The sequence below is a fragment of the Poeciliopsis prolifica genome, unplaced genomic scaffold, assembly GCF_027474105.1.
Source record: "Poeciliopsis prolifica strain line A6 unplaced genomic scaffold, Auburn_PproV2 SCAFFOLD014, whole genome shotgun sequence".
Classification (NCBI taxonomy): Eukaryota; Metazoa; Chordata; class Actinopteri; order Cyprinodontiformes; family Poeciliidae; genus Poeciliopsis; species Poeciliopsis prolifica.
In genome coordinates, this window is record NW_026562389.1 from 9,326,990 (window position 1) to 9,348,914 (window position 21,925).

At 38.5% G+C, this 21,925-nt stretch overlaps 2 protein-coding genes across 3 annotated transcripts in view; one reads left to right on the forward strand and one right to left on the reverse strand.

Annotated features, from left to right (window-relative positions):
• Positions 1-9,255, forward strand: part of bmp2k (BMP2 inducible kinase) — a 48,703-nt gene extending 39,448 nt beyond the window's left edge. For both annotated transcript variants that reach the window (XM_055039197.1, XM_055039198.1), the window contains exons 15-16: positions 121-225; positions 7,524-9,255. In XM_055039197.1, the coding sequence (XP_054895172.1) occupies positions 121-225; positions 7,524-8,827 (1,409 nt within the window). In that variant the 3' untranslated portion in view covers positions 8,828-9,255. The remainder of the gene's footprint in view (positions 1-120; positions 226-7,523) is intronic.
• A 157-nt stretch (positions 9,256-9,412) lies between these two features.
• Positions 9,413-18,736, reverse strand: paqr3a (progestin and adipoQ receptor family member IIIa). Its single transcript, XM_055039199.1, has 8 exons — positions 18,595-18,736; positions 17,195-17,426; positions 16,936-17,098; positions 15,768-15,923; positions 12,971-13,168; positions 12,798-12,888; positions 11,741-11,913; positions 9,413-10,736 (listed from the first exon to the last, which is right to left on the reverse strand). Exons 1-7 carry the CDS (start codon positions 18,653-18,655, stop codon positions 11,771-11,773), a joined length of 1,044 nt encoding a protein of 347 aa, XP_054895174.1. The 5' UTR covers positions 18,656-18,736; the 3' UTR covers positions 9,413-10,736; positions 11,741-11,770.
• Positions 18,737-21,925: the final 3,189 nt, after the last annotated feature.

The window sequence follows — 21,925 nt, forward strand, 5'->3', positions numbered from 1 at the left end:
AAAAATCTATCCTACTTTTTTGTCGCATTTAAAAAACATTAAATTTAACTTAACACTTTCTGTAGATGCTCTGAAATTGTCTCAAGAAGCCGTCTTTTGTTTCTGCTGATCTCCAAACAGAGAAGCCAGAAGAGCGAACGGTCGGCGTGGAACCGGACCTGGCGCCGTCCGGAGCTCTTCAGCCCGAGGATCTGTTCGGCTCGGTCCCCTTCGTGGCCAACGCAGGCAAGTCTTAGAGGAGTCTCTGCCCCGCCGGCCCGGTCCTCCAGGCGGGAACCCACAATAAACCAAGTTCCACTGGTGCAGACGCAACCAGGAAGTGGGTTGCTGCTCCCGCTTTAACCAGGTGGAAAAATTAAAGGCAGCCATGTTGTCCAAATATACTCAACACTGGGCTCATTTATCACTAGTTACCACAGTTCTGCTCTAACAGACATTTATGCAACATGCTGAATTCTGCTCTGCAGGAAGCTAACGGTACCGATGTGTGGGCAGAGCGTCGAGTCTCTGCGTTGACGCATTAGCGCTAAAAGCAATACGAACACCTAACAGGGCTGCTACTGCAAGGGCTGAATGATTCTCATCAGAAAGAAACACCAACTAGTTCAAAAAAAAAAAAAAAAAAATCATCTCACTGCAGATTTTAATGTTTCTTTTTCCTCCCGTTTCTCGTCATGGTGCTCATGTTACAGAATCAGATATTTAGCATCAGAGCATCCATGGAGTTACAAACATATGCCTGATGACCTCAGTAAAATCTGTATTACTACTTTATTGATTATTTAGCTGATTTCTAATGCGTTTCATGATGTATAAAGTGTGTCAAAGTCCAGGGTTGGTTTTCAGTTCACTGTTTGATTTCGTCAGTGACTACAGGTACATCTCAGTAAATTAGAAAATCATTGAAAATTGATTTTAGAAATTCAATTCAGGAAGTGAAACAAAGTGGGGAAAACTAAAACTGTAGTTTCTTATGGGATGCCTCCTGAGTCCATGTACTGAGCTGTTGGTTGGGGCTCCTTTGGCTTGAATTACTGCATCAGTGTGGCGTGCCATGGTTGGAGATCAGCTTGTGGTTCTGCTGAGGTGTTTGGGAAGTGCAAGGTTAACAGCAACTTTCAGCTTGTCTATGTTATGCACTGCAGTTTTTCCTTCCAACTTACTTTCCATTAATGTTCTTGCATACAGCATTCAGTTTAAGACTTTTTTTTTTCTATTGCAAAAATCCTTTTCTTCTTGTACTTTTTGTTAAACTCAGTAGAATAAATGGTTAGAATCTGGTCACACTTTTTGAATTGAATGTTTTTTGACGATCTTCTAATTCGAGATGCACCTGTAGGAACCCGGTTCTGTTGGTGGTACCGAGCCCGTCTCACAGAAAACATTTTGTTTACATCGTCGCCCATCGACACTGCAGACATTAGAAACCTGGAAATGTTCTGATCCGCTCTGATCCAGGCCGACGCGCTCGCTAAGTGTCAAATAATCAACGGCAGCAATAAGCTTCTGTGCCTCCTTTTCATTCCTGCTTCTCAATGTGAACTGGTTCTGTGGGCTCGATAGAAAAGCTGTGGAGTAAATGTAACTATAAGCTGTGTTTTTATATTTTCTAGAAAGAGTGAGAGTATTTTGTTTTCGCTTCAGTTGGACTGGAACGAGGCAAGACAGCGATGCAATACAACTCTGTGAGCACTTGAATGTCAGCAGGAATTTTTTTTTTTTTTTTTTTTTGTCGTTTCTTTGTGAGCTGAAGTTTCTATTTCTGACAAATAAAATTAAATGAACTACAGCAGAGAATTAGGGCCAAACAGAAATATATGGTGTTAATTTCCAACCCAAAAAATCTCAAAAAATGTAAATTTGCAAAAATAAATACTTTTTTTTTTTTTAGATGTAAAGTATAAATTTACAATATTAAAATCAAGTCATGGTAAAAATTTCTCCAAAGTTTTAAACATTGCATAAAAAATAATGTATTTGAAGATTTTCTGAGACTATAAAGTCAGATATTTCTCAAAAAAAGTAAGAAATGTTCTGAGACTGAAGCAAAAAATTCAGGAGTTGAACGTCTGAATCTCTTGTAAAGTGTAAATGTTAGACCCGGTTCTCTCTTCCTTCTGAAGAGAGAACCGGGTCTCCCAGGTCCGGACTCGCCCTGAACGCTTCGATCACAATCCAGAAATCACAGCTGAGACGGTGAAGAAGATTCAAGATGGCCGCATCGAGTCTGGACCCCAGAGCCGATCTGAGCTTTTCATTTTAGGACTTTTTTTGTCACAAATTTCTGACTGTATAAAGTCACGGATTCTTTATTTTTCTAACGTTAGAGAATATATTGATATGATAGAAGTGGAAATTTATCTTTCTGTTTCCACATCGACAATGGCCCTGATGCTCTGTGGTAAAAATCTGCATCAAAGAAACAAAATCAACCAAACAAAAAAAAAAGACCAAACAGATTTTATTCCCGTTTCATTCCTTCAGGCTGGCATGAAAAAAAATTTGCTGCAAATTTTTGATCAGCTTTCCAGCTTCCTGTCTCTGAGCCATCACACTTTTAGGATTTCCTTCTTCATGGTTTGTTTTTCTCTCTCAGCATTGCAAACGCCGCTTCCTGCTTCAGGCTGGCTTTTCTACGTTTGGGGTCAGAAACCTTCAGTTTGGGGGATTTTATTTGCTCTGCCGTTTCAGTCGAGCCTCATTTTCAAAGAGCAGAGCTGAAACCAGGCGGTTCATTTTCGCATTAAACGATTCAACATGCAGGGTTTCCTACACATCCTTCAAGCTTTTTCCAAATTTAAGTGAGTTTGAATAAACAGACATAATGTAGGAGAAACGGGTTAATGCGAGGTTAAGCTATTCTCTGCTAATTACGTTTTTTATGAGTTTATTTTCAAGACTGTTGCCAAGTACTTTTGGTCTAATTTATAGTGCAAATATCTTATTACATTTCAAATAAGACAAAACTAACTTACAAGTAACTTTTCAGCAAGATATAAGAGCTGGATCTGAGTCCAACTTTATCTTAATATTGATAAAGTTCTAGTTCCACATGCAGATTATTTGACTCGAGACATTTTTCCAGTGCTGTAAGTGAAATAATCTTCCGATGACGAAACACTTAAAAAAAAAAAGTTTAAAGGAATTAGTTACTTAAAACAAGCTCCTGCTTCTTGCTGAAAAGTTACTTAAGTTTTGTCTTGGCAATATTTTGTTTTTGCAGTTTGATTCCAAAGTGTTTTATTCCAGTTTTTATATCTGTAAAAATATATTTCGGTAAAGCGAAAAGCAAACGGTTGTTAAAAGAAAACCTTTGTAACTCAAATATCGATACTTTATTCAGGTGTGACTCTAGATTTAAATTTCTAATATTTCTCGACTGTTTCAGTCCGACGTCAGAATTTTATTATTCTGATGACCAAAGGTGATCAGAAAACCTCTGTAGCTCCCCGACGAAAAGCCTCAGCTCATAGTTTCTCTTGTAGATTCGGATAAAAATGACGATTTGAGTTTAAAGTTTTCGACCCTTCCTTGGTTGTTTTCTGTTTCTGTTTGGCTGCGAATGCTTCCTTTCAGTTTCTGGGCTGCATGTCTGTGTGCCGCCGCCGCTCAGTGACTTTCTCCTCCATCTCCGTCGTCCATTTTTTAAGATTTGATTTCTTTTTAGCCAAAGGTAAGTTCATGTTCCCGCTCACATTGCCGCCGGAACGGCTTCAGTTCACCTCAGTTCGTTTTTCGTTCTTCATTCAGTGAGACAGCCATACTCAGAAACATCTTGTTCATGTGTTTTTGGTGGATGGAGCCAAAAATAAAAAACCATTAGAGGGACAAAGAGAGCCATTTGCTGCACTTTACAGCAGAATCAGATTATTGTCCCAGTTGAATCTCTGAATATAATGTTACATGTTTACATTTCTGTATTTTTGTTGATCTCAGTTTGTGTGTAACCGTTTTTTTCCTCCCCTCCCTGCAGAGGAGTTAAAAACATTTTTGGTTTTTCCAGACGTGAGCGGCTCCCCGTCACTAACATGTCTTCTTCTCTTATTCCTTGTTTTCTGCCCTGTAACGTTCTGTGAGTGTGAATGTATTTCTTTATAGAATGTTCCTGACCAATAAAAAAGAGCATTTCAAATCAAATTTCACTTTGGGTTGTTTCTTTAAGTCTTTCCACCAAGAGCAAGATGTTCCTGATGTGGCTGTCTCAGTTTGAGCTCCGAGACCCGACACAAACCGGTTCTGGTTCTGGTTCTGTCCTGATGAATGGGAAATTAGCTTATTTCCAAAGTTTGAAAAATTTTAATTATTCTTTCCTCACTACAACTTGACCTTTTTTATCTCAAGATTTGAGTTTTCATAGGGTTGGTTGATTATTTAATCTTATCAATTTATCACTTTTTTTTTTTTTTTTTGGTTTTTGAAGATCACATTTTTGGAAAATTGGGATTTTTTTCCCCACCTTTGCTGTTTGCGTTTCCACAGTTCATCTTGTTTGACAAGCATATTTTACAGCTTCTGATTATTTAAAGTAATTTCTTTATTTGCATTTTTATTGCACTTCTAATGAAAACCAGAAGTGAAAAAGCCAATTTTTCTAAAAAATAAAAAATCAATAGGTGATTTAAAAAAAAAAAATCCAATTAATCAATTGTAAACTAAAATAATTGTTAAAGCCTTAATCAGAAAACAACTAGGTTTCCTGATTTTGTGTGGAAGTGATTATAGAGATTGATTTAATTTAAGCCTGATTATTGTCAGAATTAAGGATTTTAAACAATCCAAGTCAATAAACTCGTAAAATATGTAACATTGGACTAAAAATAGATGGAAAATTTTAGCAAATTGAGTCATTAAAAGTATGGAATATAAAATGTTTAGGACCATGTTTTTTGAATGATAAGCACAGGAAGTGTACTTTTGAACAGGCAGGTGTGTTGAACAGCTTTTGGAGCAGGTAGGTTGGCGAAGTCGGGTCCTTGAGTTGAAATGAGGTCAGATAATTTTGTTGTAACCACATAAGCAGAAAAGTTTGGTGTTTCTGGAAGTTGGATATTTTTGATTAATTACAGGAAAGTACTTATTAAAAAGCAGAAATGTTGTGTATACCTAATAAAATGTCTTTGGTAACTTACAAATCGATTAAACCTGCTGAAATACAAAAGGTTTAACTGTAAAGCTGAAGATAAGCCGATTGTCTATAAGGTAAATAATGTTTTAAGAGTCAAAAAAATGATCAAATTCCCAACAACGACTGAACTGATTAAACTTTAAGTCCTTATTAGAGTGAAATGTTTTGCTTGTTTAAAATATCTAGCACAGAAAAAGTAAAGAAGAAAAATCTCTAAAAAATGTTTCTAAAATAAAACCCAAACTTTAAGAAATGCAACAGTTTTTAAAATTTATTATATACAAAACAAAAAGCCTTTTTTATGATAAATCTTAGATTTCAGTTTGTTTCCATACTGAATAAAAACCTCACTAATCAGTAAATAATTGTTCATAACAGGAAAACAAGCAGTCAAAATAAAACCACATCTGTGAAAACCTCCGCTGGATAAATAAGTTTAACAGCTTTTAACCAGGAATAATTTGATATATTTTTATATTCATGTCTGCCTCGCCAGCGTTTCAAAGAGAACAATCCCATTTCCACCATTTGTTGGTTTCTTGTGAAGAATCTGCGTGGTTTGCAATTCTGCATCTTCTTCCCAGTCTGACCTCTGAGCGATTCAAGATGTTTTGAGAGGTGAACCTGATTAAAGTTATAATCTGTGACCGGTGTAGTGAACAGATGCACGGCTCTAACTAATATCCCGGACCCGGTGGATGGTGGCGCCGCCTCGCTGCCTGCTTTTGGCGGATCCGCGGCCTGGTTCTGCCAGTTTGGAAAAGGATGAGGAGGTTTGAGTTTGTTCGTGTTCTCAGCAGGGGGTTCCTCTGATTCAGAGTTTCCTCTAATCAGGAACAATAATTTGGCTTCGTCAGTGTGGCACCATTCACTTTCAGTACAATTGGAGGCTCTCCACTCGCTAATTAGGCTAATTTTTTAGTTGCCATTATGCAAATGTTTTGGACATCAAATCACAGAAGTTTTTTTTTTTTTTTGCAGAATTTTCTTTTTTTGCTTCAGGTTTTCTGATTTAAAGCTTCAATCTTTTTTGGGAGATTTGATCTGAGAAGTAATTTTGTGGATCGTGGAAGAGGCTCGGCATCTTATTCCTCCGGCGCTTTAAACCCGTTCATCTCACTGCGCTGCCCTGAGTCACAGCAGCTTTTGCACCATATTGCTCCTCTGCTGCTTCCATGAGAGGCAAACTGGGGGCATTTGTCAGATAATCATTTCAAAGTCAATCCTGGGGTCAGTAATCCTGCATGTTAAGAAGGTCAAGTGGGTTTTGTAGGAAAATGAAAATGTAAGTATGTTTGAATGGAAAATTGTTGAGTTATGCTTACAGAGTTCCATATACAAGAATATTATTGGAAAGTTTAGTGGAAGGAAAAACGGTGCATGTAGATTTTCTATGGAGAAAAAGAACAAAGACTCCAAAGTCCTAATCTCAGGTGAAAGTAAAGTTTCCATTTCATTTGAAAATTAAGGTCAATTGGTGATAATTCAGGGTGCCATGTGATCTACTAGTGTGGTTCGCTTTTACACTGCACTCTGCAAACTGTTCCTCTCCTCACCTGTGGTGGCGCTGCAGGCACTGAAGGAAAAACATGGAAACATGTTGAGCGTAACTTTCTTCAAACAGAAATCAGATTTTAGTGATAGCAGGTTTTCTCTTTTGACTGTGGCCAGTTCTCCCATCAGCACTAGACTCACGTTTGTTTTGGTTGCATTTACCCAGAATGCAATGCTGTATCGTCCGGTTCATTCGTGGGGGTGTAACTCTGATGTGCACTCCGGTCCACCTACAAACCTCGGTCTTGGTTCAGTTGAAGTGACTCCGCTTCGACTGCATCTATGTATGTGCATGGGAACCGAACCAGAAGCAGGAAGTGGACTGCAGCGCGAGGCATTCTGGGTAAATGTAAAAGAAACAAAGGCTTGAGTCTGGAGCTAAATGAGAGATGGCTTTTTTTTTTTTTTTTTGCCAAAGACTAAAGAGAAGCAACCACTAAATGCTAAATATTTTTGCTAACTGATTGAGTGTTGCCTTCAGAAATCTCAGTTGACCATCCCAAAGTCCTAACCCTAAACCCTAAACCCTAACCCCTAACCCTAAAACTTAACGCTAACCCTAAAACTTAACGCTAACCCTTTGTCCTGAAAGCTTTATTGAGAGGCTGGTTTCATTTCCAGCAGGACTTGGTTCTGGCCCACATTGCCAAAGGAACCAACACCTGTATAACTGGACGACCTCAAATGTCAAGAAAATGAGACGTTCTCGGCAACTTAATAATTATAATCCCTTTTAAAAAAGTACTTTTCAACTACTTTCAAATTTATTAAGATTTGTAAATATCTGCAGGGTTTGAGATGAAGCTAAAGCGTTTTTATGTGTAATTTTCTGATTTCTGCACAGGAACTGGTCTGATGCAGAGTGAGCGGCCTGTGGACGTCCAGGCCCCCGTCGAGGATCCTCAGCTGGTCAAGGAGCCAAAATCAGGAAAGAAGAGCAGCTGCAAACTCGCCGACGAGTCCGACAGCGACTTTGAGTCCGACCCTCCTTCTCCAAAAAGCAGTGAAGACGAAGAGCAGGAGGAAGAGGAGGCCTTGAACAGCGAGCACGGTGACGACACCGAGCCGGAGAATCTGGGTCAGAGGCCTCTACTGATGGACTCAGAGGAAGAGGAAGAGGAGGACAGACATAGCTCAGATTCGGACTGTGATGTCAGCAAGGTCAAAGGCCGCTCAAAGAAGCCAGCTGCCGCTAAAGTAGCCAATCCCAGCGTTTCCAGGGGTCCTGGAGGGCAGTCAAAGCAGAGTCTCATCACTCCAACAGTGTCTTCCGGCGGAGCAGAAGGTGTGGACGTGTTCGGTGCCGTTCCGTTCGTTGGCGGAGCTTCGCCCGTCGGGCCCGCAGAGGGCAACGATATCTTCACCAAAGCGCCTTTCCGGCAGGTCAGCCAGGAGGAGCCGGCTGCTGATGAGTTTGATGTTTTCACCAAAGCCCCGTTCAGCCGGAACGTGTCGAGGTCCGGAAGGAGCAGCAGCCAGACGCCGCCCCTATCCCCGGAAGGCACCGACGTCTTCGGCTTCTCTCCGTTCCAGCCGGGCCACACCGAGGCTCCTCCTACCTCCCGGAGCGCCGAAGACATCTTCCAGTCGCCATTCGAGGAGCGGCCGGGTCTCCAGCAGAGGCAGAAGCAGCGCAGCCTCCAGAAGTTGTCTTCCCGACAGAGAAAAACCAAGCAGGAGGCGACGGCAGGGGGCAGCAACGGCAAGCGGCACCACGGTACCCCAACTGGAGGACGCAAAACCAACAAGCCGAGCTACCGCACTCCAGAGAAGGTCCGCAGGCACAAGAAGGTGGGCCGCCGAGATTCTCAGAGCAGCAACGAGTTCCTGAGCACCTCCGACTCCAAGGAGAACATCAGCGTGGACATCAGTATGGCCGAAGGGAAGGACACCATGGCGCCTCTTCCGGTGGACGACGTTCTCCTAGACCCGTTTGGGGCCAAACCCTTCCACCCGCAGTACCCAGGCCTCGGCGACGGTAAACCCGACATGAGCACCGCCAACGGGGGAAGGATCATAGATGATTTCGGGGCGGTTCCCTTCACAGAACTGGTGATCCACAGCGGGACGCACCAGCCGGTGGTGGCGCCTGCGCAGCCGCTGGACCTGGACCCTTTTGGAGCGGCGCCGTTCCCCTCCAAGCAGTAACTCAACACGTCTTCCGCCAGTAGCCGTTAACCCACAGCTGTTTTTTTTTATTTTGGTTTGGGATCATTTCTAATCAGCCTGAATCCTGTGGAGTTTCTCTCTGCGCCTGCCTTCGATGCTGCATCTCAACGCTTTTAGGAACTGAGAGTTTGTACTGTGATTTGATGTTAATACTTGACTTTCTAGTCTGCCTTGTGATGAGTTTTAGCACCAAGAAGCCTTACCTGAGCTGGGCCCGACCCGCCGCACAGTACCTCGGTAAAAAAACCGCATCGTTTGACATATTTTGGGAGCAGCGTTAACCACTTTGTCCTTTTTAGGTTTTTAATCTATGCAGCCAGCGTGGGAGTGGGTGCATTTCACTAGAAGGGATTTTTTTGTATTTTATTGTACTTTACTAAAGAAAATAAAAACTTTTTTTTTTTTCATTTTTAGGCTCTTAACTGTTCTTTGTAGCAGAATAATCTCTGCTCAATTATTGGTTCTTTTCTTTTTTTTATTATGAATTCAAAATAAAAACACAAAGCTGCAGCCGGTCACTTGTGGAGGATTCGGTACCTGTGGACCATTTCTGATGAATTCAGACCAGTTTGTTGGATTTTATTGAACAGTTTATTAAACAAACATGTGAAGCACATTGTATTAAACAGCCTTAAAAACAAACGTAGCTACACAGCTTCTCCTTTCATAACCAAAATGGAACAAAAAGTCTCATTTACACAGATATAAAAGACAAATGTACAAACAGTACAGTTTAAGTCCATTAATAATTTAAAAACAGTATCAAATTTCATTCCAAAATGAGTTTGCTACCATTTAACTTATTAAATCACTTTAAGACTTTTGAAATTTTAAAGAAAAATATTTACTAAAAATGCCTGAATGAGTGTAGAGACTTATTCTTTTTCAGCTCTTCAATCGTCGCCTCCAAATTTGAGTGAGATTCCCATTTATTTACAGCTTGACCAATTGGTCTGGAGCACTTCTGTTTTCATGGAGAAAGCTTTTAATATTTAGTTATTTTTAAGGAATTCTCCCATTTTGTTTCCACTTCCTTTCATTTGCATTTAGTTAAAGGTTTTTGCTTCTATTTTATATGTTTGTAACAGCCAGTGTCTCGTGCGTTTGCGCTCTTTCCTCTCTAAAGATCTAATGGTTTGTTTTAAGGCAATAATCATAATTAGGAGACTAATATAACATATTCTTTACATATATATTTTTTTTGCTGAGGCCAAATTTGAAGTCTAAATCTAACCAAATGTTTTTGATAGATAAAACATTCATATAATGTACATAAAAGCTGGTTTAACATGTAGGTGCTGCATTTTGGAATGAAGTCATTTAAAATACTAAAACAGTAAAACATTGCACATCACCCTAAGGGAGCTAGAACATCATATTTTACAGTATCACATCTGGAAACACTGATTTTTTTGTCTCTTGTCTACTCCCCAATAAATCCTCACATATGAACCAAATAAAGGATTAAAACAATGAATATAAAAGGACAGAGAATGTGGTTTTAATACTGCCGCTTAAATTACTGCTGTGTCTCAGTAGTGACCTCCAGAGGCAGAGCTGCTCATTACTTCCTGCTAATATGAGCTGCAGAACAACAAGTCTTTGGGGTTTTAATTGCTTTAACATGCTCACTTTTTGCTTCTTGATATTGTTAAAAACATATCAAACTTACATCAGCAGATGTAAGTTTCCCCATTCAGAAACATTTGATGCTACATCATTTACAGGCACTTGGAGAACCAGGAAGTGCAGGAGCTTCCTGTTAATTTATTCCTGTTGGTGATTTTTATGATGCGTTCACGTCACCTCGCTTCCTGTGCTGCAACGCCGCTGGTCATCTGGCTCCTCATCACAAGTGAAATCCAAGCCACCGGGTCAAAGGTCGTTCCTAAAGGTCGAAAAAAAAAAAACAAGGGACGTTAAATCGGATCTTGGAAGCTGCAACATTTAATGTTTGTGTCCTGAACAGATGTACGGACTAAATAAAAAATAATTTATTCCTTCGGTTTCTCGTTGTAGAAACATAGATTTTCTATTAACTGATAAAAAAACTTATTTCACGACAGAAATTTGGCTAGAACTCTAAAGTAATGGTTTTATTTTTAGTTTTGTTTAAACAGCAATAACAAATTAAAATCAAAATCTTAAAAAACTGTTAGAGGGATATTTTAGATGATCTTAAAACTGATCTAACTTATTATAACTATCTGTTTAAATAAATTGAGATCAGTGTATTATTATCATTAAAGGGATGAACAATGTTTCTATAATTTAGATTAATCTAAATATTTAAAGTACAAAATCAAGAAAAAAAACACTAAGGAATACAGAAAAGAAAAGAATAAAAAAATAAAGGATAAATTATGCATAAATATACGTCTATAATTTACTTTTCTCTTTCAAGTGTTTGGTTCCAAACACATTTTCTACACCAACATCCACATCTCTCCTTTGTTGGACAATTTTATAAATAAAAATGGTCAAAGTAGATTTAATTCTGCAGGCGTTGGGATTTAAATAAAAACATTTTTTAAGCATAAAGTCTAAAATTTGATGTATTACAAAAATATTATAAAATAATGAAGCCAAAAAAACCAAATATATAGGAAAAATGTATGAAGGTTTAACTGGATGGATAACAGACAGGTAAATAACTCAATGAATGGATGAATAATTACATAGTTTAATTTATAAATAATAGGTGGATAATTGGATGGATAAATAAACATATGGATGAATAAAGTTTCACTGAATTCAAACTTATTTCCTCCTTTAACATCAGATTTTTTTCTCACTCTAATTCTGACCAAATTTTGCTCTATTTTTAACTTTCAGAAAACATTTCTTCCTTTTAAGGACAAAACGACATGCAGAGGGTTTTAAACGTCTCACGTTCAGAAACTCGGCGTGTCGCGCTGTGGACTAGGTGTGCGGCGGAGCGGCGGGACACGTCTGACTGTGTCTGTACGCCATGATGAAACCCGACGACTGGTGCCACCAGTAGAACATCAGAACCAGCAGCAGGTGCCACACCTGGTGGCTGGAGCCCAGGTAGTTCAGTTGACCTGAGGGGGAATAAAAAACGTGATTCAAGGGCATAACATTACAAGAACCGCTTTTTTCCTCGCAATAAATTGGCAAATACAACAACTACAACTTTAAAACTGGACATGAACACCTTTAATAATCCAAATGTTTCTATGTTATTAAGTCTTGGTGCAGAAACTGGTTGAAAATCGATCTGTTGTCTATAATTTGAGAAGTAGAGATGGGACTGCACAGGAAATCGGCTCTTCATTCAGACGCAAACAATAAAAAGATACAATCAAAACTCAGATCTCATTATAGTAACACAAAAAAGTCCAAATAGTTTGGATGCATTTATTTATTTCCTTCTTTCGGAAAGTTTCTGTTCAATTAAGAAACGGAAGAAAAGATGAAAAGTCCATTTTAATCTGTTTTGCTTTTTCATTTTAAACATAAGTTTGTGGTTGATTAAAAAAACCTTCAGATATCTTTCTAATGTGACTGACTTACATGGAACAGCGGTACAAAAACAGGATAAGACTTTTAATATTCAACTAGTCAGTACAAAAACTGAATACTTAAAGTATTGTGAGACAATGTGACAAAGTTACGGGTGCACCAACTGCCGATTACCTATCTGTAAAAAGCCCAACCAGCTGACTGTGATTTTTCTGCCTGAAATGTTGCTAAATGTAGCAAGAAAGCCATTGAGTTGGTAACAGTTTGTTAAATGCAAACATGCAGAAATGAGCTGATTGGCCAGTCTGTCAATCAAACCTCTGGCAGAAGAGGATAGAGGTTGAATAAGATCAGCTTCATATGCAAGTGTCAGGCGATGACTGACCTCCCAAAAATTAAGGAATTCTGCATCCATAAATCTGTTCGTCGCTAGAGGTGAAGTGAAACTACTGAGTGGACTCACCTGGGAAATATCGCTCCGGAACCTTCGAAACATAGAAAATAATTGCCAACGCTGCGATGAAGTACATCCCGAGGATCCGTGGAACAAAATCCTGAAGAGAAACGACAACAAAAGTCAAGAAGAACCACGTCTGAGCAGAAAGAGTGGGTGAAAACCAGAAGAGTTTGTTGGACCTGGACGAGTTGTGAGGAGAATCCTCCGGTGATCCAGATCCAGTGGAGCGTCGGGATGAGGCCGTAGCCGGCCACGGAGCAGAAGATGAGCGAGCGCAGCTGCTTCCACTGCTTACTGAGGTAGAGAGGATGGATCTGGGCGAAGAAGACGGCCAGGATCATGGCCAGGACCGTCACCAGGTAAACCTGCCGCCAGTACTGGAACCAGCACCACAGAGACCGGTCAGAGCCAGAGAAACAAAAATGACTCAACGTTTGACAGGAATTCATTTCCTTTGAACGTTTCCAACCATAAACATGAATGTTTGTGTTTATTGGTGATTCAGGTGGCAGGGAAGTACGGGGTGCTGTTAGAGTCAAAATTAACAGCAATAATTTGGGTTATTTAGAATGTCATAAAAGAAAAACAATGGGGTTTTCTCTCTTCAAACTAAATATTTAAGCTAAATATTTCGCTTCAAACCAACTACTTACTCAGCAAGCTAATTATTTAGTTAGCAAACATAACAGTCATTGCTATTATTGAACATAATAGTACTGGGTGAAAGTAATTAATTACAGCCTAGATTATGTTGTTCTTTCAGCAAATGTTCTTTATAGTCTGTATACTCCAGTTAACGATTAATCGATTACTCAATTAGTTGACAACTATTTCAATAGCTGATTTATTCCAATTTATTGTTTGCAACAAAACCAAACGTGAAAATGTTTTAGAAACTGCTGAAGACTCCATGATCATCACAGAGGATTCCTCTCTTTCTAAACAGAATAAAGTGTTTTATACGTTCATTAATGACTCAGATCTTTATGAGTGAAACAAGCAAATAAAGAGAAACGGAGAATGAAAACTAAGCGTCGTTTGTCTTTCATCTTGGCTCAGTTTCTTCCTTGCATGTGTTAAGAAATCTCTCCCACTGTTTGAGCCGTTATCACAGATCTGCGGCGAACCTGTCCCTGGATCTGCGCTTGGTATTTAAACTTCTATAAGTAGCGGCTGAAAAGTCTGGACAGCCTCGTCTCCGTCCCTTCTGTCCGCCTGTGTGGATGCAGGCCTCCGTCCAGTCACACGTCCTCGTGCGACGAGTCCTGCTGAATTTCACAGTGAATAAATTTGCACCCGGAACAAGGCCCCCGGCTCGGCCGCAGCCAAATTCTTCTTTTCTTTTTCTCCTCCTCCTCCTCATCACAGATCTCCAAATCTGCATCCCTCAAAAGACTAGGACGAGACAAGAGTTTGACTGGCTAAATATAAAAATCTGTTTTTCTTCAGGGACTTGGCTTGCCACTGGAGTGGAGCCACCCAGAAGCGAAGCCTCCATCTTGGCGTGGACGGAGGAGGAGGCGGCGGCGGCGGTGGGGGGACGAGGGGCTCTGTTTTTGCCGCCGAGGCTCCTGGACTTGCGAGCGTCATATGGTGAGGAACAGGAGTGACGGACCGCTCCGTGAACGCCGCCATCTGGTTTGGTCTGGAGCAGATTTCAGCCCAGTTCTGGGGGCAAAATAACCCGGCGCTTCCAATATGCGGGGGAAAGCGAGCGTCCCGGAGCGGAGCCAAGCGTTTCAGGGACAAAAAAAATAAAAAAATTAAATAAAACGGCAGTAGCGGCGATGATGGTGATGATGATGACGGTGGGCGGCTGGAATGAGGAGCTTGTGTCATCGGAGGCTGTTTTCCAACCGGATCAGAGCGGCGAAGGTGTTGTGCTGCTTATTCACCAGGAACAATGAGTCAAAGAGCGAAGCCAGGCTGAGGCGCTCGCTTTGTTCAATAACTGTTCCTCAGGCCGCCGCCGCCATGATGCAACAATTCACAGCAAAAACATAAATAAATCAAATGCTCCTTTTATCGTCCGATTGTTTCATTTTATACTTAAAACAGTAAATTCATTTAATCCGGAAATAAAATTAGACTTTTTTCCATATCAGATGCAATTTTAATAATTTTTTTCTTTTAAAAAAGTAAAAATGACACAAAAATAATTTCACACGGTGGCTTTTATTTCAATTATTCCATCAGTGTTAGCGACAGGCTAAAAGATTTTTTGTTTGATTAGAAGAATAAAGTTGTAATTTTAGCAGAAAAGAGTCTTAAAATTAAAAGAAAAATTTTATTTTTTATATAGGTATTTCTGTAAGCATGAAGTAATATTTGTAAAATTTACACCAAAGTTTAACTTTAAAAGATGCCCATATTTCTCATTTTAATTATTTGCATTCTTTTGTGGATTTCTCATGAAATTATGACTTTATTCTCCTAATATTACGACTCTATTCTTGTAATTGTGGTTCTTGGGGTTGTGATGTGATTCACTTCACTGATGCAGATTTCTTTCTTAATTTCAAAATTATAATTTTCAGCCATTATTTACGTTCAGATTTAGTGCATCTGCCTCTTTTGGTGCAGATTTAAGATGCAAGTCTCACATCAGCAACGTAAAAGTTGAATTAAAAGCAACACAACAGTTCAGACTGTAAACGCTTTGACAAAAATTGGAAGTTTGAGCCATAAATCTTGTTTTTTTGGGTGAAAAGCTCAGAATAAAAAAAAAAAACAGTGCTAAATTGATTTAAAGCGTTTCTGTTTCCAAGCCAAATATAAATGCCCTGAATAACAAATTTATTTGCCCCAGAACAGCTCACTTAAATGAACCAATAGCTTCGCTAGCTCTGCCAAACATGTAAACAGCTTTTGTTCTAAAACGCTTCATTTGTAAGCAAATGTGGAAAATGCCAATGAAAAGCTAAATGACAAAAAAATTGAACACAAACACCAGAAATCAATCGGGGATGAACTTACATTGTTACAGTAGAAAGTGTAAAACACTCCTGGAACGTAGCATCCCAGAATGCCGATGGAAACGCCGGCGTAGTCCAGCGCCATCCAGCGGCGGCTGGTCTTCTCCGAGCGGTGGCAGCAGAACAGGTGGTAACCCACGGAGCAGAGCATGCACAGCTGAGGGTGGAAACGCAGCTCCATCAGGAATTAAAGACACATTTCATTATCCAGACCAGATCCAGGCAGATTTCAGGAACAGGATTCAGTTTAATTTGCTAAGAACATCCAGCAGAACTTTGCACTGATGTCGGTTCGTAATCGCTCAGATTAAGGCGACAGCAGTTGCAGTGAATGATATTTGGCTCATCCTGAATCATCATATTGTAAAAACTGAGCAGGAAAACATGATGCGGAGGTTTAACTTTTTCTACTTGTTTTTAAAAATGCAACCAGAAACAATTCAGCAGACATGAAGAGGAAAATCAAAGCTGCTTCTGTCAGTTCTATGGATGTTAAACTCAAAATATACAACAGATTTCAATCATTTCTGATGATCAGTTGATTGGAGAATCACTACTAATAATACTGATCAAAATCATCCATTTGTTTTTCTTTGATTGATCAACAAATAAAAATGGCTGACGTTTTCATTTTCCAAAGCACATGTAATACATTTTCATAATTTACTCTGTTTTCACTTTTTAGGCTTGGTAATGTATTTAGATTCTCTCTATCGATGGAGATCGATCGGTTAATTGACAGTTTTGCCTTCACATAACTGAATCATTAGCTGCGTTTCTATTACAAATGTGTGCAAATCTATTTTGAAATACAAATTCACTCTTGTGTTTATATTAAATAAGGAACAAATATGAACAAGTTTGTTTGAGTCATTAAAAATCATCACCCTCCTCCTACTTCCTGTCGCCTTCTTTGTCATTTCTGCCAGTAGTAACATCTGTTTGTTGATCATGTTACTTGTGGAAAAAAAAGTGTTTCAGTTTTACAAAATATAATTTTCTTTTGATAAAAACCACCTCATCCAAACTTTCTAAACTGATGTGTTTCAATTAAGCCAACTCATTTTTAAAATTCTAATTTGTGCAATTTTGCAGTGAATGGAAGTGAAATCTTTCACTTTAACAATTCAGAAGTTCCTTTAACTGAAGGTTCTGACTCGGCATCCCACCTGGAAGCAGAACAGCCCGATGGAGTAGATGACATAATCCTCCCTGGAGGCATTGATGGAGGGCAGCACTGACGCCATGTTGTACACGCCGACGCAGAAGAAGAGCAGGAAGCCCAACAGATGGCTCCAGATATTCACTGTCTCATTGGATAGGATGAAGAGGCTGCACACAAACCATTGCTCCATTGTAGTTTTCCAAGTTTAAAGCACCAAGAAGTATTTTATCCTGGTTTACACCACACTTTGAGCAACGCCTCACCTCTTGATGCACAACCTGGATGGCAGGTAGGCTCTGTATCCGTCGGTGATGTATGGATTTTCTCTCAGGAAAACCGGGATCTGTTCGTACGTGTACAGTCTGATGCCTCTGGGCACCAGTACAGGCCAGTACTGGTAGCCTCCCAGCTCGATGTAATGTGCAGTTTGGGCATTTTTCTGGGGCTTCTGGGACATTGCAGAGCTTGGTGAATCAGTCTTAAACTGACTTGAAGCTGAAAGTAAAAAAAAAAAAAAATGCCAAAAAATATATATTAAGGTTAAAGCAAATGTCAATTTTAAGCAAACTAAGCAAAACTGCCCAGATGGGACAATATGCTGATGACGGCATTATGTACATGACCTTTTTGTCCACTTATTAGAAGTTTTCAGCACTAGCGTTTATCATTGAGACCACAATGGTCCATATTGTATCTTTCATAAAGAAATGAATAATTTCCATCAGATTTGTACAATATCATCACACCAGACTTTTTGGAATGCAACATTATTATTCATTCAGTATGAGGATGCTTACCCAATGATGAAAAAAAAAAACTTTAAAAATCTCAGCTGTGTGGGTCTATTCTTTCACTTCCAATATTGATATCCGACAGCTCTGAACTGACATTTTTAATAACTCTGCACCAGTAAACTGCACTTAAATAAACCAATAGCTTCACAAAGTTAGTCAAACATGTAAAAATAACTTTAATTTGTTCAATCAGCGAGTTGTTCTTCAGCGCAAACAGAGCGTCTGCATAAGCAGAATGAAATTATGTAATATTTAGTCATTTAGGCTGGAAATGCATGGCAGCCTGGCTTAGCTGGAGATCAAATAGTGTAAGTTACAGGTTCAAATGTGTAAAATGTAGATGCTTTACATACGTCAAGCAAACATACGTTAATTTTACAGCATTATTTGCACATATTTAGACAACAGACACATTGGATGTGAATTTACTAAAATCTGCAGGAAAATATTTAGATGTTTATGGCGTTTTTAAAGGCTCCACTATAATTGCATGATTTCGCTTTAATTACTTTTTTTACCTATACTTTTAAGAGTAAAGAAAATGGGTTTATAAATATTGCATATATTATGCTGCACGTCTGAATACGATTACGTAAAGCCAACCTCTGTGCTTCTTAACGATTATAAAGTTTCAGCACAATAAAACGTTTGCTTTTCACAATTTTACAAGCCGAATGTTTGTTAAGCATCAAATAAGCTCAGATTAAATTCAATTTGAGTGTTATAATGTAAAATGTAGCTTTTTAATCAAATTAATCTAAAATCGGTGGGATTTTCCAACAGGTTTGGTGTTTAGTGGCTAACAAGAGCTAACTAGGCTAGTTAGCATTTCGCTTTGTTTACAGTTCATAACTAAAAAATAAACTTACCTTTTAACTTGGTGTATTTGTAGTTTGAGCCATTTTGTGGCTTAAAATACGAACTACGCATTTGTATTGATTTATGAGCATTAAATTAAACATACATAAAAAAGGGTATATAAAATTATTCACATCTTCACTTACGAAGACGTCATCGGAATTAAAGGACCCCTTCAGCTTGTCCAAACACTGCCTGAATTGAAAACATCGACCATTTGCAACTGAAGAAAAAGAAAGGTTTTGCCTGAAGAGAAATCTTAACTACAATTTTCAAGAAGAATAAAACCCCGGATATTTTAGATACAATTTTAAAAACAATGATACACAATGTTAATCTTTTTCTTTTTACACTATATTCAATAAAAGTAAGACTTTATTTACAGAGCCCCTCATACTACTAAATACAACTCACAAACTATGCAAATTTAACTTTTACGTACTTAAAAATTACGTAAGAAAAATGTACACATTCAGTGCTTTACAGAAGCATTATTGACAGGCAACCTACAAACTTGCATTAAAATTGTGACAACCCAAAAGGGTTAAAAATAAAAACTTTTGTGGCTGTTTTACAAACAACATCAAGAATGTTATTTGCACACATAAAATGCATATTTGCATTCAGCCATGAATTATTAGTATTTTGTAGAACAGCATTTTGTAACAGTTTGTTGGACTTCATTTCCACATTGTTGTCCTGCTAACAGATAAACAGAAAAGTGTTTGCTTTTTTAAATGTTTTTTATTTGAGTTTGTATACACTTTTATGTCGAATTAAATCACATCATTCAAAACACGTCTTGGAATCCCAATACATACATAACATGGGATGTATTATACAACATTCATATGTCGCACGTTTTTTGTACTTCCATTTGGGTCTCAATTGCTATGACAAGCACTTAATGAAAAAAAAAGCAATAAACAAACACACAGCCGTGTTTTTGTCAATACTCTAAGTAAATATTTTATGGCGTCCGTTACCTGTTTCAGAAACAGCAGGCACTGTTCTATCCTTTTATTTAGCAATCCAATCTGAGCTCCAGCATGTTTGGTCAGCTGTCTTTACCACTCTATGCACTGTACAATAGCATATTAGGAACATTGATATGAAAAAGGCAAAGTTCTGGGAATAAAACAACTCAGAAATCATTTTTAAAAAAGCATTTCTGAGCTTGAAATGTCAATTTGGTGAAAAAAAAAAATCCTAATTTTTAATTAATCTCAGGAATTTTCTAAAAAAATGAAATGTGGAAATTTCTGAGTTTAAAAAGTCAAAGATTTACTCAAAAACTGCAAAATTTGAAATGAATCTAAAAATGTTCTAAAAAAAAAAAACATGGAAATTCTTCACTTTAAAAAGTCAAAATTTTACTTTTGAAAAAAAAAAGTTTTAATCAATCTCAGACATTTCCTATAAAATTTTAAAAAGTCTTAAAACTTTCAACATTTAGAGCATAGAAATCTACAAATTTTTTCTAAAAATTTCGTCCAGTGTCAGGCAACATGCAAAAAAGTTTTTTTTTAGCAGAAATGTATCCCTGCTTTCTTCTCTCTGCAATGACCATAACATGCAATTGTATGTTGCACAGTCTCTGTGTAAATAAATAAATGCGGTAAAAGTGGTTCAAGAAGAAGAAAATAGGCCTCTACTCAAGTGGAAAACACCCAAAGTAAAATGAAATAGTTTTACAACATATTCTGGCTGCTTGGAAGACAAACACACAGACATAAGAGGTAGCTGAAGTGACTGGCTGCTCTCGGGCTCCGGTTCCTCGTCTTACACCTCCCCATCGCAGACTGTCACCAGGGATCCTCATCAGAGCCAGAGTCCTCCGCAGACCTCTCAGGTGTGAGGGATGTTGGTGGATTCCCTCCCGAGGGAAGTCACACTCGCTGCTCCCTCGGCTGTTTACACCTCCACTTTAATTGCCTCGTTCTCAAGTGGAAGTGTGTTCTTCATTATCACTTCTAATACACCTCTCAGCACATCCACTCTGGCAAAGTGTCAGCTGCCACGCCAAGTTAAGACTGGAACTCGTGCACGCAGGGGCAAGTAATAGAAATCCTCCGCGAACGAAATTAATTGATTTTATAGGACCGCAGCCTGCAGTAATTTGTAACAAATGCAGAGAAGGAAAACTCGATCATTTTAGATACTAAAAGCCAAGGTCATTATAGTTAATTAACACTAACAACATAACAAAAATTTCAATTGAGAAAGCGCTTTGTCAGCTGAAATCATAATTAGGAAAACGCTAACTAACTGGAATTATATTGTGCGTTTATAAAACTAATTATAACATGTTGAAATTATAGATATTATTCCCCTCAACCTTTTGTATTAGAGTTTCGACCTGAGTTTATATCAACTGTTGGCAAATCACGGCACTCCTAATCATCATTTACGCTTGTTCACAAAATGGCGACAGCAAAAGTTAAGAGAAAACTCCAGAACCAACATATATTTTTAGAAAATTGCATTTTCATTACCCAACCATTGTACACACAAATACAATATTTAGACCTTTTTTTTCTTTAACTCTGCACCTAAAAATTAGCCAAAGTATGATAAAACTAACTCATAAAAACTAAACATAAACCATATTTAACTATTAATTAAATAAAAACTAGAAAACACAAACCAAAAACTGATTAAAACTGAATTATACAAGAAGTCCCAATGAAATATAACTAGACTATATTGACCCTAACCCTGCCTCATATTTAAGCTCTCTGAGGTTAAGAAAATTGTTTGACTGGCAAGTCGCTCTGATCCGTATTTCTCAGTATTTATCCTTTCTTCTTGTCTCATCTCTATTCCAGTAACAAATCTGATTGCTGCTCCTTTCAAACAGACATTGTGAACTCAATTATTGCTTTGCAAACTGCTCACTTTCTGCACGTTTTCATCCCCAACACTAAAAACAAATGTGTTTTAATTGCAGCTGGCTGTCTGTCCAATCCAAACAAGGCGCCATTAGACGGGTATAAATGGAGGCAGACAAGCCTCCAGGCTACCGACGTCCTTTGGGACTGTCAGGGTCATCAGCTGAACACAACGCCACACTGGTGCGCTCCTCTTTCACAGTTAAAGGCCCACGCTGCGATATTAAACGCAGTGGATGTCGTGCATCTTCTCACAGATGTTAGAGTCACATTGAGTTGGCTGCACATTGCAGCAAAGAGCAGACATTAAACATGACAGAAGTGGCACTGCATACTATTTTCAAACCTTTTCAGCTGCAAGTTTTAGTTTTTTATTTTCTCATTTGGAGCAAAAATGCTTCAGTGTTGCTCTATTACACGTCCAGGTCAGTTTAAATAGTATAAGACAGGC

Excerpts from the sequence above, each read along its gene's own strand:
- paqr3a (XM_055039199.1), bottom strand. The coding sequence starts at position 18,655 with ATGCGTAGTTCGTATTTTAAGCCACAAAATGGCTCAAACTACAAATAC. Across the intron at positions 13,169-15,767 it reads ACACTTTCTACTGTAACAAT|TACTGGCGGCAGGTTTACCT; the intron begins GTAAGTTCATCC and ends TGCTGGTTCCAG. Across the intron at positions 11,914-12,797 it reads TCCGGAGCGATATTTCCCAG|GTCAACTGAACTACCTGGGC; the intron begins GTGAGTCCACTC and ends ATTCCCCCTCAG.